Raw genomic sequence first — 17,023 nt, 5'->3', positions numbered from 1 at the left:
TGTCCTGGCTAGATATATAATACGCAAAATTCTGTACGTAGTGTTCACGGCCAATCAGAGGAAGCAATAACTTAATAACCAACCAATCAATCTCTTGTTGCTGTGGGGAGCCACAAATCACTATGTTCACACTAGGCAGAACATTAGCTACCTAAAAATGCGACAAGGGGGCCTTAGCCGGGAAAATATTTACCCCGAGAAGATCGCGCCATCCTGGCTGGTGTTCGTTCCCTTGGACAGTGATTTTTTGTTTAGTTTGGATATAGCTATTAGTTTGGATATGTGTGTTCTTGTAGTTGTTCGTGGTTTCTAACCTGTAGATGTCAGCAAACTCACTAACATGATTTAGTTACTCTTTAAATACGGTGCTTAATCCCTCACTGCTCCGGAGGAATAAGTGGTAGTCAAACTGGGGAGCATGCCAAAGTGTAAATGTGACGGGAGAGAGTCACTAAAACCGCAACGGGTCAATTTGCTACAGCTCCACACATTATTCATCCATATAGACCAGCTTGACTCAGACTTTTATTGTAAGATATGCATTTGCATGCACGATACAAAGCAATTACAATTGCTTCATATTTACATTACAGGCATATTATCAACCCAAAATATAAAGAGACAAAATGTTAAATGCCGCCAAGTGTTCAAAGCGTTAGAGAATACTCCTGGCATTAGTCTTCAAAAAATAATTTCATATATCACAGAAATAGAACAGAGTGAACAAGAACTGGGTGGGGGTAACCTGCGTCGTTTCAGAGTTGGATTTGCTGGTGAAGTATATTGACAGCTACATGTCCCAGGGCTCCAAGTTGCCTCTAAGGAGCAAATGCTCACTATATAATGAGTAAACTCTCACAGCTTTCCCGGTAATGACCCTCCTCTCTCCATCGAGCCAACGACTGGAACTGCTCATGCCAACAGGAAGTATATCATACACGCACGTACACATCCCCACTGAGAGCCTCTTAGGAGAGAACATGGTTAAAACATTTAACATGTCACAGTGCCCTAATGGCTGTGATTTGCAGTGTATGATGTTACACTGTGCTGTTACATCAGCAGCCCCCCCCCCCAACATTGGTCTGGGATTTTTAGCTGTTGCATACACTGGTTAATTATGTATGCATCGGCTGTATGCACTCAAATGCTTCAAATACCTCAAATACCCAGTATCTCTTCGGTGCTTTGGTATAACGCGTCAAATGTTGGCCCATGACATTTGGATTAAAGGTGCAATATTTTAGGTTTGCCTACTTAAAAGTTTACATAAAAAAAATCAGAATTGCATAAATATGCTAATCACAGAACTGGTTTTCTTGACAAAAGTTATCCATCTAATTTTGTGTTTTAAAAAAATCTGATGGCCCTACAAAATCTTTTGTGTTTTGATCTGAATTAAAACACAACCGCAGGTCCCATGCGGTAATGCACGCCTTAGCAGCCAATTAAATATGGAGCCAACCAAACTAAGAAATCTGATTGGCTGCTGAGGCCACCTGGGACCTGCTATTGTGTTTGAATTCAGATTTTTTTTGGGGGGGCCATCAAATTTTTTTTAAAGATAAGAATAAATCGGTAATGTGATTTGGGGGGGGGGCGCGAGACTTTGATTAGCATATTTACACTATTCCTACGGATGCATTATTTTTGTTTAAGAAGGTACTTACATACTGTGCCTTTAAATAAATGCTTGTGAAAGCATTACAGCTAAGATGAAAGAAAAATGGAGCGAACGTAAGAAAAATTTGCTCAGTTTTCCTAGTTCTCCAGACTTTGGTAACAGTAAAGGTATATTTTCAACAAGGTGATTTGTAAAGAAACAAAACAAAAAACTTTAAACCCAAGTAAATACAATTTGGTGTATGAGGTCCAGACAAGTGTTGCCCAGTGTTTTGCATCAACATGCTTTTTTAAGGGGAACAGATGTGTTTTTGGGGCCAAATGGAAAGACCTTGTGGTCTCAAAAGGGGGATGATCAAAATATATGTTTTACTGAAAGGTATCATTTCAAAATACGAAGAGAAACAATACACATTACTGTCCTTGGTAGACCAGACTATGTGGTTGATCGGTTAGCTTGGTCGCACAGTTCTCAGGGATGGGGTTGTATTTAGCATTGGGCTTGAAGCCAATGCCTTTCATAAACATAAAAGCCATCAGAAAATAAACTGTGTTTATCATTTCCCAATATCTGGATGAGAAAATCAACCAAAAAAAAAAAAAATCAACAAAGCAAGCTCACCCCTCCCCCAAAGGCACTGCGAGTCCAACAAATGGATATAAAGTTTATTGCATCCATCACTTACAAGATTATTTAGAAAACCTGAATACATAGGGGGCGACGGTGGCTCAGGAGGTAGAGCAGGTCGTCTTGTTAACCAGAGGGTTTGCCGGTTTGACCCTCGGCTCCTCCTTGCAAAAATGTCGAGGTGTCCTTGAGCAAGACACCTAACTGCTCCCGATGAGCTGGTTGTTAGCTTGCATGGCTGACACCGCCGCCGGTGTGCAAGTGTGTGCGTGCGTGGGTAAATGTGAGGCATTCATGAAGTGTAAAGCGCTTTGAGTGGTTGTTGTAGCTAGAAAAGCGCTATATATACGCAGTCCATTTACATGTCAAATACAACCCCAGACTGATAAATCCTCCTTTGACAATATTTAGGCAGAAAAACTGTATTAATGAAAGTCAAACAGTATTCGGTGTTTTTCTAGAGTAGTTGCTGTGAGGGAGATTGATGAACTGCAACAGGAAGAGGAACATACACGCATATGTACATACACACGTTTCCGAGACATGTTTTGTTTGTCCAAAGTGGGTGCTAAATGAAAACAACAAACCCTCTTTTCTTTAATGTATAGCCCTAATCATTGGGATTCTGTATTGTATATTACACTACTATATCATACTAAATTTACAATTCAATACCAGACGCTGACCTGGGATCAGCCCGCTGAGATTGCTGTTGATCTCACAACCCACAGGTTGGACTAAAAATATGAGCCTTGACCCAACACGGGGCCTCAACAATAAAACCGACTTTCCCAAAATGGAAAATAAAACCACCATAAAGAAACAAAAGGGGGGGGGGATCACATCATCACAAAGTAACAATGATTATTTTGAAAAGATATTCATGTAAAAATAAAACTTCGTTTAAACTGGTCCCTCTTTTGGGTGTAGACTTCTGTCAGAAGGCTTTTCAATGCTGCTGCCGTTCTGTATACAGTGTTATTACAAAGCCAGAGAGCGAACCAGGTGGCACAGCGGTGGACCACAGTGATGACCATCTCATATAAAACCCCCCAATAAAACTACATTACCATATGTCTGAAAATTAGAACAGGGATAACCAGTAGGATAGCAGTTAAATGTTTACGACACGACAGAAACTGCTGTTTTTATTTCCATCAGTCTTACTGGTTCTGCTTCCCTTGAGAATCAGGAAACACTTGGGAACTGCCTTTGGGTTGACGTGAGATTCAGATGAGGTGTACGGGTTTAAAAACATGCTTTCTTGGGTTTTCTTTGGAGACGGTCTTTTTGTGAAAACTTGATAGGCTAACTTTTCCTTTTTCAATATGACATCATACTAATAATCCTGCCATTACACCTGTCCAAATACATTCAGCTCTACCTACTACTGGCCTTACTGCTCCAGCTGGCGCTTCAGCCAATAGGCTGCGGCCTCGGGTCCGCAGAACACAACTGACCTCATCATTAAAAAGCAGAATCAGCCAAACAGCTTTGACCTTACTGGGTGCTGTTTATCTTATTCACCAATCTACATTCCTCTTTTTCCTTGGCCCTCTCTGTCACTATGCAGACTCTGACATTCACTTAACATTCTTGCCTCCATAGCAGACTAAGGATTGGACTAAAACTTTAAGCCTTAAAGGATAATTCCACCCCCCCCCTTTCTCCCCAATTGCACTTGGCCAATTACCCCACACTTCCGAGCCGTCTAGTTCACTGCTCCATCCCTTCTGTGGATCCGCAGAACAGGTGCCCCGACCAACCAGAGGATGCGCTAGTGCAGCGACCAGGACACATACCCACATCTGGCTTCCCATCCACAGACACAGCCAATCGTGTCTGTAGGGACGCCCGACCAAGCCAGAGGTAACACGGGGATTTGAACCGGCGATCCCCGTGTTGGTAGGCAACGGAATAGACTGCTAAGCCATCCGGATGCCCCGGGTGGCTTTTCGTTTCTTTTTTTTATAACCCAAGTCTTCTTTATGTAGGTTTTGGCATCATGCATATCAGTTACATCATTTTATTCACCGGCTTCATTGTGGACATCTTGGATTCAGGACCACCGCTGGACACAGCTTTACAAAGGCGTTTCACAGGGACATGGACTACAAATGGCTGACATGTTTCACCAAATCCGTTGTAACCCAATTATCTGAACTATGCATTCAGAAGCGAAGGCAAAAGTTTAAGTTAAAAGTTATTCCACAAAATGTCCGGCATTACCAATTTTAATTCACATTGCTGTACTACTTCCTAGTACAATTTGGAGGAATGAACAGCTTATACTTATTGTCGGTAGTAGTAACCATTGGTAAACCACCCTGCCGGCACAATTGAGAAGTAATAGAATTGAAACCACCATTCGACTATGACCTCAGATCAGACGAGACAACCCGTTGAATTTAAGCATATTACTATGGCGACAGGCATGGGCGCAAGTCCATGAATACTGAGATGGCATCCAGCGCTTTACCTGTGCCCCCCATTCATAGTGGTTGTGTGAGGGAGGGCATCCGATGTAACATTTTGGCAAATCATTATGTGGATTGACAAGACCGCCACAGTGCTGTGCCCTCTCAAGGTACCGATGGAAACTATCGAATCCGCGGTGGCGACCCCTGGGAAACAGGGAACAAGCCGAAAGAAGAAGAAGAGAATTGGGGAATTATGTACACAGTCTAACCGGTTTGTTTTTTTTTTTTACACTCAAGAGGACAGGTTTAAGGATTGGTCCCCCCCCCCTCAGAAGACGTTGATGTTAAGCTGAGTCCAATGATGGTCCCATGGTCCAAGATCTCCACAATGAAGCTGGAGAGTAAAATGATATAATTGGTATACACAATTAAGACAAAAAATGGAATTGTCCTTTAACCTTCAATGTGAGTGAGGTTAGCAACATAAGCTAAGGCCAAACTGAGCTAGCATCATGAAAAGTGCTAGCACTAGCAGGGCCAAAGTAGAGGTTGTTCTTAGATATCAGTCTGTATACAGCTCCTCTTACTTGGGCTTACAGATTGTGTGGCAGTGGTGTGGGTCTCTTTCTGGTTATTCTGCTCCGGCTCAGCAGAAACTGAGTCTTGCTGTATGTCTCTGACCTCCCCTCTGCTCTCTTCAGTGATGTAGAGGAATGTCCCACTGCTGCTCCCCTCTGGCGAGGTGGGGGGGGATGATGACGTTGACATTTGGCGGGTAAGGGCAGCATGGCCAATCTGAGACGGGTGATGCTCCAGCCGGTCGTGCTCCACCTCAGGCATTGGGGCAACAGTGATCCTAGTGTGGGTGGTAGAGGGGTGAACAATAGGGTCCACTGGGCCGCTGCAGGGGGGAGGAGGTGGTCTTGAAGTTTCAGGGTCGGAACAGCTGAATTCGGATGAGAAGTGGCTGCAGTGCGAGTCAGCCACAGAAGGCAGGCTTCCGCTCAGCGAAGGGGAATCGAACTCTGAGGAGTTGGTGCTGTGCTGCTCCAGGAGCTGAGCGTCCATGTCCTCCCGGGCCTGGTTGATCTTCGTCTCACCTTGGCTGCTGCTGCTGCCGGCCCTTTTCCAGAGCTTTCCTTTGCCTTTCTTAGCTCCTGAGGAAGAGGAAGAAGTAGAGGACTCCTTGGACCAGCGAGATGAGGAGCAGCAGTGGCCATCGGTGTGATGTGGGCAGCAACAGATGGATGGACACGGGCCATCGCCATGGCCCTGGAGGCCAGCAACCCTACCGCTACAGCTGGGTTCATCCAGGCTGCTGCTGGCACTGCAGTGCCTTACTTTCTCCTGTTTGGACTCCACATCTGCCTGCACCTCCAGACTGCTGTCCCTGAAGGACAAAACAAATAAATGAATTCAGAGTGGTAATATTTCACTCAAATTTCTCTTGTTTTTGAAAAGCATATACCCAACACTGACTGCCCCCTTTACCTGTTAGAATGTCAATCAGTTTCCTCTTGTTATGCTGCTTTTTATCTTCTCATTTACACTACACCCTTTAGGTGATAAATAATTTACACTTTTGTTATTTTTCACACCTATCTATGGTACTCAATTTTTATGTGGCTGGTTTCAGTAGGTCCTGTTTCAAAAGGCTAATCTTGCATGGTATCCTTTGACTGATCCTGTCTAAAATGTAACCATAATTTGCAAATGTACTCGAGCGTAACTTAGTCTTATCCTGGAACAAACTGTTTGACCGTTTGTGATTTTGCGCACACACATATGCACACACACATTTGCTAATGCTAGCCATGATTATAGGATCATTCTTAAGACTCAACTACTTGCTTGCCAACATAATAGGCAATTTTGTTACGTGTTCTTGTATTGTTCCAGCCCAACAGTTATGCCTTAACTACACTATACAGCTTATCAAGGATAGACATACTCTACACTCATAGTCATACTTGTACTCATATTCAAAAACTACCATCTAAAAAGGCTTGGAAAGCACCACCACTGCTCAGCTTCTGAGGGTTGGGGTATTACATCAAAAGCCACTGTTAAAAAAGAGATTTTCCACCTTGATAATTCTGATGTGTTTACGCTATCTCATCTCTGCTTCTAAAAATGGGTCAAAAACTTAATGTCATCCTTTTTCTAGGGTGCGGACGACTGATAGTTCACCTGTCCAGAGGCATGTAGGCATTAAGAATGGATCCAGCCATGGCTTTGGTGCTAGCATTGTCGCTGATTGTCCCCAGGCTGACGGTGGCCGACTCGCCACTCAAACTACACTGCTCCTTCTGGACATCAGCCTGCACCTCCAACCTAGACACATGAACCCAGGGAAGTTAAGTTAATCAGAAACCACTGAATCAGTCATCGTTTCAGTATCTCCCAAGGCTACGAGGTGAGATCGAAATTACAGAAGACCTATCACGTATCACCTCATATCATGTCGTGTATCATGTCATTAAGCCATGTATCAATTGACTTTCTTATAAATCTACATCAGGTGATAATCAACCAGCGACTCACTTAAAGTGAGGGCAAGCGTTCTTGGGCGGATGTTAGCAAGAGCTAGCTATATTTTGAACGCATACTGCAAAAGAATCCGCCCCTTTACTTCTGCCTAAGAGCCCCATGAATGCACAAACTGATTGACCAAAGGAGACGCCGGCTTGCAAAGAACTCTCCTGATTGGCTGATAAGGAGTGGGCACAGAGAAAATGTTCTGTCTCCATTAACAGCGCCTAAGACGGCCACAGAGACCAGGGGTTTTTTTTGTTGGTTTTTTTTGTGGTCAGTGCATTGTACTTACTCAATAGCTGTCGGAATGTAGAAAGAGTTTCACCAAATATATTACAAAAAGTGTTATGAATTAAAATCGCTGATAAGCACTTTCCCTGTCTTCCATTCTGATGCCAATGGATCGCTGCAACTTTTCTTCAGCCTAAGTCTGTCTGGTATTTGTGACAGATATCACATTCCGATTTATTTTGTTTTGCACACAAATGTGTGATGTGTACCTTGAGCAAAATTTTAGAGAAAAGTTATTTCTGGTTCATTAATTGCAAAGTGTAGCTGCCTCGACCAGCCCCAATTACGGACATGTTTTTTTGGCTCACTCTTGAAAGAAGAAATCTTTGGTTGAGGCTATGGGTAACGTCAGCCAATTCCCAAACTGCTGTTAGATACACCAGAACCTTTGACACAACAAGCATTTAATATGGACAAACAGGCATGGGCTTAAGTTAAGAAGAACACCACCTAAAGCGTGGTCTGTTACCTGTTGTAGCAACTGCCAGACAGGCTGCCGGTAATGCTGGCCCCGGCCAGCGCTGTGGTGCTGGCGTCATCGCTCAGGTTGTCCCGCTGCATGGAGCCCATGCCACAACGTTCCATGTGGCAACCACTGGCACTGAGGCTCAGGCCCGTCAGGCCGCCCACACTGGCCCCGTCCCCCAGGCTGGGGTTGTTGAGGCGCGTGTCTGCCACTGAGGTAGTATCTGGATTTACAAGAGAACTTGAATAAGCGGGGCATCCTGGTGGTTTAGCCAGACAGCACGAACACCAACAAGGTGTTGGATCAACACACACACGCACGCACACACACACACACACATACCTTAACCCACTTTCCTGTCACTTTCTTCTGTCCTGACCAAATAAAGAAGATGCCAAACTATGCATTCAGGTTTATTTCTTAATAAACTTGTACAACATGACTGAAAACATTTGTAAAGGATAAATAATCTTGTAAAGGATAGGTAAAAGGATAAGAACAGAAACAGCTATAGGGTATGACCTAGAGAACTGCAAATAAAAACAGGTAGAGATGAAAAATTATAACAATGAAAAACAAATAAGAAATTGCAAAACTGTCCCCTAATTCAGCTTTCTGGTTCATCTAAGGTCTGCAAGATTTTCAACACTAATGGCTTTAAAGGGGCTTTATGTAATACTTCTGCTCTCCTGAAGCAGAATGTGAAAAGTAAATATCAGCAGGGGTTGCTGGGGGGTTCTGATGGTAACAAAGGACCTCATTCGTTTCTCCTCTGTTTTGGTTTGGAGTCGTTATTCAGCTCACTTAATGGCAGCAGTCATCTTTAAGGTAGATATTACTCTTGGCCCCTTTTTAACAAGAAAGCGATAGAGAGATACAGGCGTTTGCATTCACATCAGAGTGACGAAACCAGTGAGTACAGACGTGCAACTATCTGTCATCATGTCTCACGCCTTTGCATTCTGGGAAAGGCTCAAGTCCTCTGTATGCCTTTGGATACATCATTATCTGCTGGTGTTGACAGGAGCTGTGATAAAGCTCAAAACCTTCCATGAGGGGGTGGAAGATCTGGGTGCTCAAGTAGCAAAGCACCCAAACTTAAGTTGACAGGAAAGACTTCTGAGACTGCAGCAGTCATTTCACACCGCTTCCTATGTCCCACACTTGTCTTGGTTCGAGATAAAAGACCTTGGCATTCTGCATGCAAAACGTCGCAAGTTTACGTACACACACTGGCACAGACGGATGAAAATGTACATGGACGTGCAAGCATGAACATGAATGTACATGTGCACACATGCACAGCAGCTGCCTGTCATTATAGCCTACATCTAGCTGAGTGGTGCTATCCTACAGGTACAAATTGTGCTTCATTGTGGATAAGGGTGGAAATGAGTACTTCTGAATTACTGTATAGTCCATGGACATGTAAGGTTGTTTATTCTTATCAATCAATCAATCAATCAATCAATTAATCAGTCGATCGAAGCAGCTCACCAGTGCCAGCTGTCCCACTGCCCACGTTCTCGTTTTCATCATCAAACTCAATTCGGACCCCTTTGCCATTACCGGCAGACACACCACAGCCACCACTCCGGCACAGTGAGATTGGGACAACCCCATAGACATATGCCAACATGATGGGCACACCAATACCTATGAACACAGCAGTGACAGTGAAAACACGCACACACACACGCGCACACACATATATATATATATATATATAAGGTGTATCCAAGCAAAAAAATGAAGATAAATGATTTTTTTCCCCAAGTTTTTTTTTAACCCCCCCCCCTTTTTTTTTCTCTCCACCCTTCCAGCTGTCCTCTGCCTATCCAGGGAGGGCTGCAGACTAGCACATGCCTCCTCCGATACATGCATAGTCGCCAGCCGCTTATTTTCACCTGACAGTGAGGAGTTTCGCCAGTTCCCCCTCCCCCCTGAACAGGCGTCCCGACCGACCAGAGGAGGTGCTTGTACAGCGACCAGGACACATCCACATCCAGCTTCCCACCCGCAGACACGGCCAATTGTGTCTGTAGGGATGTCCGACCAAGCCGGAGGTAACACGGGGAATCAAACTGGCGATCCCTGTGTTGGTAGGCAACAGAATAGACCGCCACGCCACCCGGGCACCCCTGATTTTTTTCATAAGTTGAGGGGAATGGAAACCAAGGGTGTCCAATGAGCACTAGGAGAAACAGTGCAGGCTTGTCAGGAGTAGAGAAGAGAGGACAGGTCTGGTTTCTTACCAACAGTGACGGCAGCCACCACTGGCGACACGATCACAGACAGCGTCACGCCGCCAGCTATCACCAGGTTCCTCTTGTGTCTGGAAATGTCCTTGCCTTCGTAGCGATTATGTATCTGGGGGAGAAAAAAATAAAAATGAACTGAGACGATGTTACTGGGGCTTCAGTACAGACTGAAAACCCACAAATTTTGGAAGATGTATTTGAAGATGTTTGAGACGGACACCAGCGCTGCACAGAAAAACCAAGCTACATGTCAGAGAAACTCATTTGCTTTTTTTCTTCCCCCAAACTGAACTCTTTCACGCAAGGATGAAAAACGAGTCTGTACTTTTCTCACACAGAGAATAATCATCAACTGTCCTTTCAACTCTCGATATCGATGACAGTTTGGATAAATATGGATATAAAAAACTGAAGGTTTTGGCGAGGGTTTCGCTTATTCACACGAGACACAAACAAAGCTGAGCAATTTGGGTTCGCCACAACAGTACATTTCAATTTCAAGAATCTACAGAGTCATGCTTTATTTAGACCAACTTAGACAACCGGGAGACATAAACCAATAAAAGAATAAAATAAAAAAACTGTAAGAAGAAAAATAAAATGTGTTCTGATTCTGGTCCAGCTTGGGAATGGCTGAATGAGCTATTCACAGAACCGAACTGCATCCAATGGTTTTGTTTTTAAAAACACAAGATTATAATAAGGTATTTCAACTATAAACTTCGGCTTATCCTACACAAGCCGTCAAGCAAGACATGCTTTAAATGAAAATAAATCGATTTTTAAAATGCCAGGACGACACTGCAGTCTGGATGACGCAACGTCGGGTGACAACGACAGGTTTTCATCTTGATACCTGATCTCAGCTTCGTCAGTTTCATCTGAAAGAAAAAAAAATGTACTAAAGTATTTTCAACTGGTCAGTCAGTTTGTCTGTCTGTCTGTCTGTCTGTCAGATAGGCCGGCTGACGGCAGCAGGGCATGTGACCTACGCAACAGCCTCGGGAGATAAGAAGGTTGTCTCGCTGGCGGTTGGACCACATTAAAAACAAGTCTGTGTGGTTGTTTATCTGCATGATATGGAGGGTTGTGCCAGCAGCTCACGGAATGAGACTCTCTTAATGTACGACTCCTCAGTAAACATCTGCACGTACGTAAACAAATTGGCCGCCGGGGGAAAAAAGGAAATTAAAATCACAACTGACAAAAAAAAAAAAAAAGACACCATGTATAAATGATAACTCTTTATAGAGAAAACACCGTATTTATGTCCGTATATACACCGATGTAACCACTATATTTTAATGTTATACATATATGCCCATCAAAGGACTGTACAAAGATTTAAGTAGCGGAAGAAGGGGAGAGGGGCAGGACAGTGGGAGGGCTTTTTTTTTCTTCTTTCCTATTTTAAATTCTGCTCAGCTTCGCCATTGTGCAAGCTTTCCTGTATAGTTTATGTGAACCTTCCCTACAAGTTTTTGGTGCTTCCTTATTCCCTCTCTCTCCCCTCAATTGCCCCTCCGCAACCAGAAAGAACATAATCCAGTGAGCTCTTTGTGTTAATGTGGACTCCTTCAGGACACAAGCTGCTGCCGTTTCATATTCCTCAGTCATACTGTCGGAATTGGACTTGCAAAATCCCACTCGGGTCCTTCACCCACATAACATGCAGGCTGGTGGAGAACTGAAGCTAATTCATATTTTGAAACCGTCTTCAGAGCAGAAAAGAAGTAGACAGGGACATGTATGTGTATGTATGTGCATGTGTACTGGTGCATACAAGTATGCGTGTGTGTGTGTCGGCCCTGTGATGGCCTGGCGGCCTGTCCAAGGTATCTCCCCACCTGCCACCCAATGACTGCTGGGATAGGCTTCAGCATCCCGTGATCCTGAGAGCAGGATAAGCGGTTCGGATAATGGATGGATGGACGGTATTGCATTTTCTTTTACTGAATTCAAGGGGAGGGTCCACTGAAAATATTAAAATTGGGGAGGACCTAGCTTTAAAAAAAAAAAAAGAAGAAACCTCAAGTTCACCCTTTCCCCCCCATACATACAGTCCCCAGGTAAGGTGAAAACTTCCTCTATAAAACAGCAAACAAAACAGATTCTGACTGTGACTCTGACGTGACAGATGACGGGCACAGCAGATCGCCAACTTGAACATTCAACACGATTACTTGAAATAAATCAAAAGAGGTGTGGGTTTGATGTTGCCTCTACATCATCCTTCAGTTGTAGCTCTCACCTTCCTGCCCACATAGACGGGGATGCCAATGATCATGGCGGGTATAGCAATGCCAGCAATGAGGGCGATGCCCACAGGGGCGCCCACCAGCGTGCCCAGCTGCCAAAGGATCTTCTTTTTTCTGCTCCATGGCTTCTTCCCCCAGAACGTGCAGCCCGATGGACTGAAATGCAGAGGATGGGGGGGGGGGCAGAAATGGGTCAATGGTGTGTATTTGTGTGTGTCAGTTATTCAAGCCATCAAAAACGGAAAATAAATATAGGTAGTTTGGTGACAAAAAAAAAAACAAAGAACAAAAAACGTCACATCAAAATATTAGCACTGTGTCAAAAAATTAAAACTGAACCAAATCGACAACAAGTGACTCCAAAGCTACCTGACAGGAAAATTTAAAATATACATCAAATTCCTTCCCAGTTACATATGCCCATCAGCCAAAACAATAAAACCACCTGAGCCCACTGCCATTAGGGAATACCGTTGCCATGAAGGGGTGTACCTGGTCTGCAATGGTGTTTAGGTAGGTGGTATGTGTCAAAGTAACATCCACATGAATGCTAGGACCCAAAGTGTCCCAGCAGAACATTGCCCAGAGCATCAGACTGCCTCTGCTGGCTTGCCTTCTTCCCATAGTGCATCCTGGTGCCATCTCTTCTCCAGGTAAACGATGCACACGCACCCGGCCATCCACATGATGTAAAGGAAAACATGATTCATCAGACCAGGCCACTTCTTCCATTGCTCCATGGTCCAGTTCTGACACTCACGTGCCCATTGTAGGTGCCTTTGACGGTAGACAGGGGTCATCATGGGCGCTCTGACCGGTCTGCAGCTACACAGCCCCATACGCGGCAAGCTGTGAGATGTACTGTGTGTTCTGACACCTGTCTATCATAGCCAGCATTACTTTTTCAGCAATCTGAGCTACAGTAGCTCTTATGTGGGATCGGACAGACAGGCTAACCTTCGCTCCCCACGCTCATCAATGAGCCTTGGGCGCCCATGACCCTGTAGCCGGTTCACCGGTTGTCCTTCCTTGGACCACTTTTGGTAGGTACTGACCACTGCATACTGGGAACACCCCACAAGACCTATCGTTTTAGAGATGCTCTGACCCAGTTGTCTAGCCATCACGGTTCCTAGCCATCACAGTTCAGATCCTTATGCCTGCCCCATTTCCTGCTTCCAACACATCAACTTCAAGAACTGACTGTTCACTTGCTGCCCAATATATCCCATCACTTGACAGGTGCCGTTAAGGAGTTAATCCATGTTATTCACTTCACCTTTCAGTGGTTTTAATGTTTTGGCTGATCGGTGTATGGATCACAAATCAGTGACGTTCATTTTAAAAACTAGCTCTCCGTGTGATAAGGATTTTACCAAAACACTCCTCACTGAAATACTGCATTTCTAACTGAAGACGAGAAACAAACCAAAAAATTAATTTCAGAACACTGTGAAAAACAAACTAAAACTAAACTAAAACCTTGACAATAATGACATTTTGGGCTGGAAAAGCATCAAAACAATATAATAACCCATTATATAACAATAAATGTTAAAATAAAAACAGATAAAACCACAAAAAGCACAATTACGTTTCTGTGTTTTGTTGGACTCACCTCAGATAGTGCAGGTCGGAGATCTCCTTCATGCACAGCCAGCAGAACTCACAGCCGCACACGGCACAGGTCATGTGGTTACAGCTGCCATCATTCATCTTGATGATGTATGCGGCGCAGCGCGGGCAAGGCTTGATGTCATCAGCTAGCGGAGAGGGAACAGGAAGGTGAGAAAGGCTTAAAATGAAGCACACATTGATGATACATGTACATACCAATCAATACATCAATAGCCATGTTTCCATCTTCTTCTTCCTTTGGCTTGTTGCCTGTTTTTCAGGGGTTGCCACAGCGGTTTTGTAGTTTTGATTGGTAACCTGTGAGGGCACAGCACCAATGGCGGCCGTTGTTAACCCGGCCCTCGACCAAGCCGGTGTGGTCTTGTCAATCCGCATACTGATTTGGCAAAATTTTACGTTGGATGCCCTTCCTGACAACCACTAACCCTATCAACAGGGGCATAGGTGAAGCGCTGGATGCCATCCCAGTTTTCAAGGACTTACGCCCATGCCTTGCGCCAATGCTGTGTTTCAATCTCAACAGTGGCAAATATGTAAAAAGTCAAAAAGAGAGAGACATGTTTTTATGTCAACTTTTCCACCTCTAGCAAACGTAAAACCGTTTTTTCTACATTTTAGGCGTATTAATATATCAATATTTTGGTGGTGCCACTTAGTCTGGTTTATGAGCAAAGTTCAAAAGTCAATCAAAAAAAAAAAAACAGCTTGTCGGAAATGCAGAAAAACATGCAGGTTTCAGTGCATCTGTCCTCCTCGTGTGCACATGAAGCATACACGTTTTTCAAGTTTCTGCCATGTGCAGATCAGTGTGTGTGTTTGTAGTCCTGCATATGCAGGACTACAAAATGTCAAACGAGAGTGTTTGTGTTAAGCTACCTGCGGCTCCGCTCTCCTGACTGTAGCTGAGGGACGACGACCTAAAACTCCTCAGCCGGAGCGACTGGGCCCGCTGCTGCCGGGCAGTGTCACACGTCTGGTTGGGGTGCCAAAGCTGCTTGCAGTGATAACAGAACTCCGTCCCGCATCCCTCGCGCCCGCACGTGATCTTTGGACAGCTGGCACAGCCGAAGGCGATGACCGCATATCTGGGAGGAGGAACGGAGGACATGAAGTCAGTATGGTGGTCAGTAGTCACATTTTACTGGTAGGACAGCAAGGACATTGGACCAGAGGATGAGACCAAAGTCATCCTTGTTATGTTGCTTTATCATGAGAGGGGAAAAAATCAATCCATCTCTCTCTTCTTTTTTTTTAGTAACCCCCCCCCCCCTTTTCTCCCCAGTTGTACTTGGCCAATTATCCTAGTTTCCGAGCTACCCCAGTCACTGCTCCACCCCCTCTGCTGATCTGGGGAGGGCTGCAGACTACCACATGCCTCCTCCGATACATGTGGAGTCGCCAGCCGCTTCTTTTCACCTGACAGTGAAGAGTTTCACCAGGGGGACATAGCACAAGGGAGGATCACGCTATTCCCCCCAGTTCCCCAGAACAAGCGCCCCTACAGGCCAGAGGAGGCGCTAGTGCCGCGACCAGGACACATACCCACATCCAGCTCCCCACCCGCAGACACGGCCAACTGTGTCTGTAGGGATGCCCAGCCAAGCCGGAGGTAACACGGGCATTCGAAAACAGCGATCCCCGTATTGGTAGGCAACGGAATAGACCGCCATGACACCTGGATGCCCCAATCCATGTATTTTGACATGAATGCACATACACAGATGTAGATATCTTGTTGAACAAACAGAATGCCAGTCAACATCTTCACCAACATTCCAGGAAATCCAGACATCCTGTTACGTCAAAGCCAGAGATAACTATGTTCGTCCTGACGGTTAAAGCAATGAGTTGCGACAGATCAACTCTCAATAAAAACATCAGTTCACTCGTGGGACCGTCAACGCCGCCTGACTAAATGTCTCCACAGTTTCCCACATCAGTCATTACCCACAAATCAGTATGACTCATTATGAAAATTATACAGATGGGCATTGCTCTCATCCACTGTCTGTCTCCAGATAACATGCAAATCTAATATACCAGGGCCATTAGTGAAATCACAAAACCAAGACAATATTAAAAACACACACACACAGCTCATTTACATCTTAACAAGATTACTGCCTCTAACAAGATCATCAGCACAACAGTCTTATCAGAACATGGAAAACTGGCTTCATGGTTGTGTTTCTGCTTGTGCTTCTCTTGCGTGGAGGATACACAAATATTCATAGAAAGATAACATTTAGCTAAAGATACAAAGAGGAGATTCTGGGTAAACTAATCTAACCTGACTTGAACTCCGGCTCGTGCTTTCGTTTACCCCGTTTGTCAGGGAAACTTTCCAAGTGGCCATGGAGAAAAACACATCCTTTGGCCGACGTATGTCCGAGACAATAGGCAAATGCTGATTAATGAGACGTGAACGTACACAAACCCACATCAGCCTCGAATTAATTATTAACAGTCTGCAGCCTGTTATTCCTACGTTAATCTGTAGCACGGCATCCAGAGATGTGGTGACTAATGCACCGTGTCCGCATCCGTAGCGTATCTTCTCCCATTCTGGGAACATAAAAATTAACATCGGCTGATTGAAATTTAGTGTGCTTGCCAATGCAGCATCATCCTGCTACAGTGGGAGCTATGAGGAAATAAAGTGATCAGATGCTTTTGGCTGAAGAGGAGGTTATTTTCTGGCAGTCAGCTTGGTCAAAACTCTGTCATTGTGGGTTCATTTTCCTGCTAACCACTGTGCTTCATACAACAAAAAGCAAAGGCCTGCAGTGTCTGGGTGGCGTGGCGGTCTATTCCATTGCCTACCAACACGGGGATCTCCGGTTCGAATCCCCACATGACCTCCAGCTTGGTTGGGCATCCCTACAGACACAATTGGCCGTATC

At 44.7% G+C, this 17,023-nt stretch overlaps 1 protein-coding gene across 2 annotated transcripts in view; it reads right to left on the bottom strand.

Moving 5' to 3' along the window:
- Nucleotides 1-513: 513 nt before the first annotated feature.
- Nucleotides 514-17,023, bottom strand: part of rnf19a (ring finger protein 19A, RBR E3 ubiquitin protein ligase) — a 35,747-nt gene continuing 19,237 nt past the window's right edge. For both annotated transcript variants that reach the window (XM_056298277.1, XM_056298278.1), the window contains exons 3-10: nt 14,997-15,205; nt 14,101-14,245; nt 12,476-12,638; nt 10,219-10,333; nt 9,461-9,619; nt 7,967-8,186; nt 6,862-7,005; nt 514-6,061 (exon numbers count right to left, since the gene is read on the bottom strand). In XM_056298277.1, coding sequence (XP_056154252.1) covers nt 5,227-6,061; nt 6,862-7,005; nt 7,967-8,186; nt 9,461-9,619; nt 10,219-10,333; nt 12,476-12,638; nt 14,101-14,245; nt 14,997-15,205 — 1,990 coding nt within the window. In that variant the 3' untranslated portion in view covers nt 514-5,226. The remainder of the gene's footprint in view (nt 6,062-6,861; nt 7,006-7,966; nt 8,187-9,460; nt 9,620-10,218; nt 10,334-12,475; nt 12,639-14,100; nt 14,246-14,996; nt 15,206-17,023) is intronic.

This window comes from Lampris incognitus, chromosome 18 (assembly GCF_029633865.1).
Source record: "Lampris incognitus isolate fLamInc1 chromosome 18, fLamInc1.hap2, whole genome shotgun sequence".
Classification (NCBI taxonomy): domain Eukaryota; kingdom Metazoa; phylum Chordata; class Actinopteri; order Lampriformes; family Lampridae; genus Lampris; species Lampris incognitus.
The sequence above is the reverse complement of the archived record's forward strand: the minus strand, read 5'-3'. Positions and strand labels throughout refer to the sequence as shown.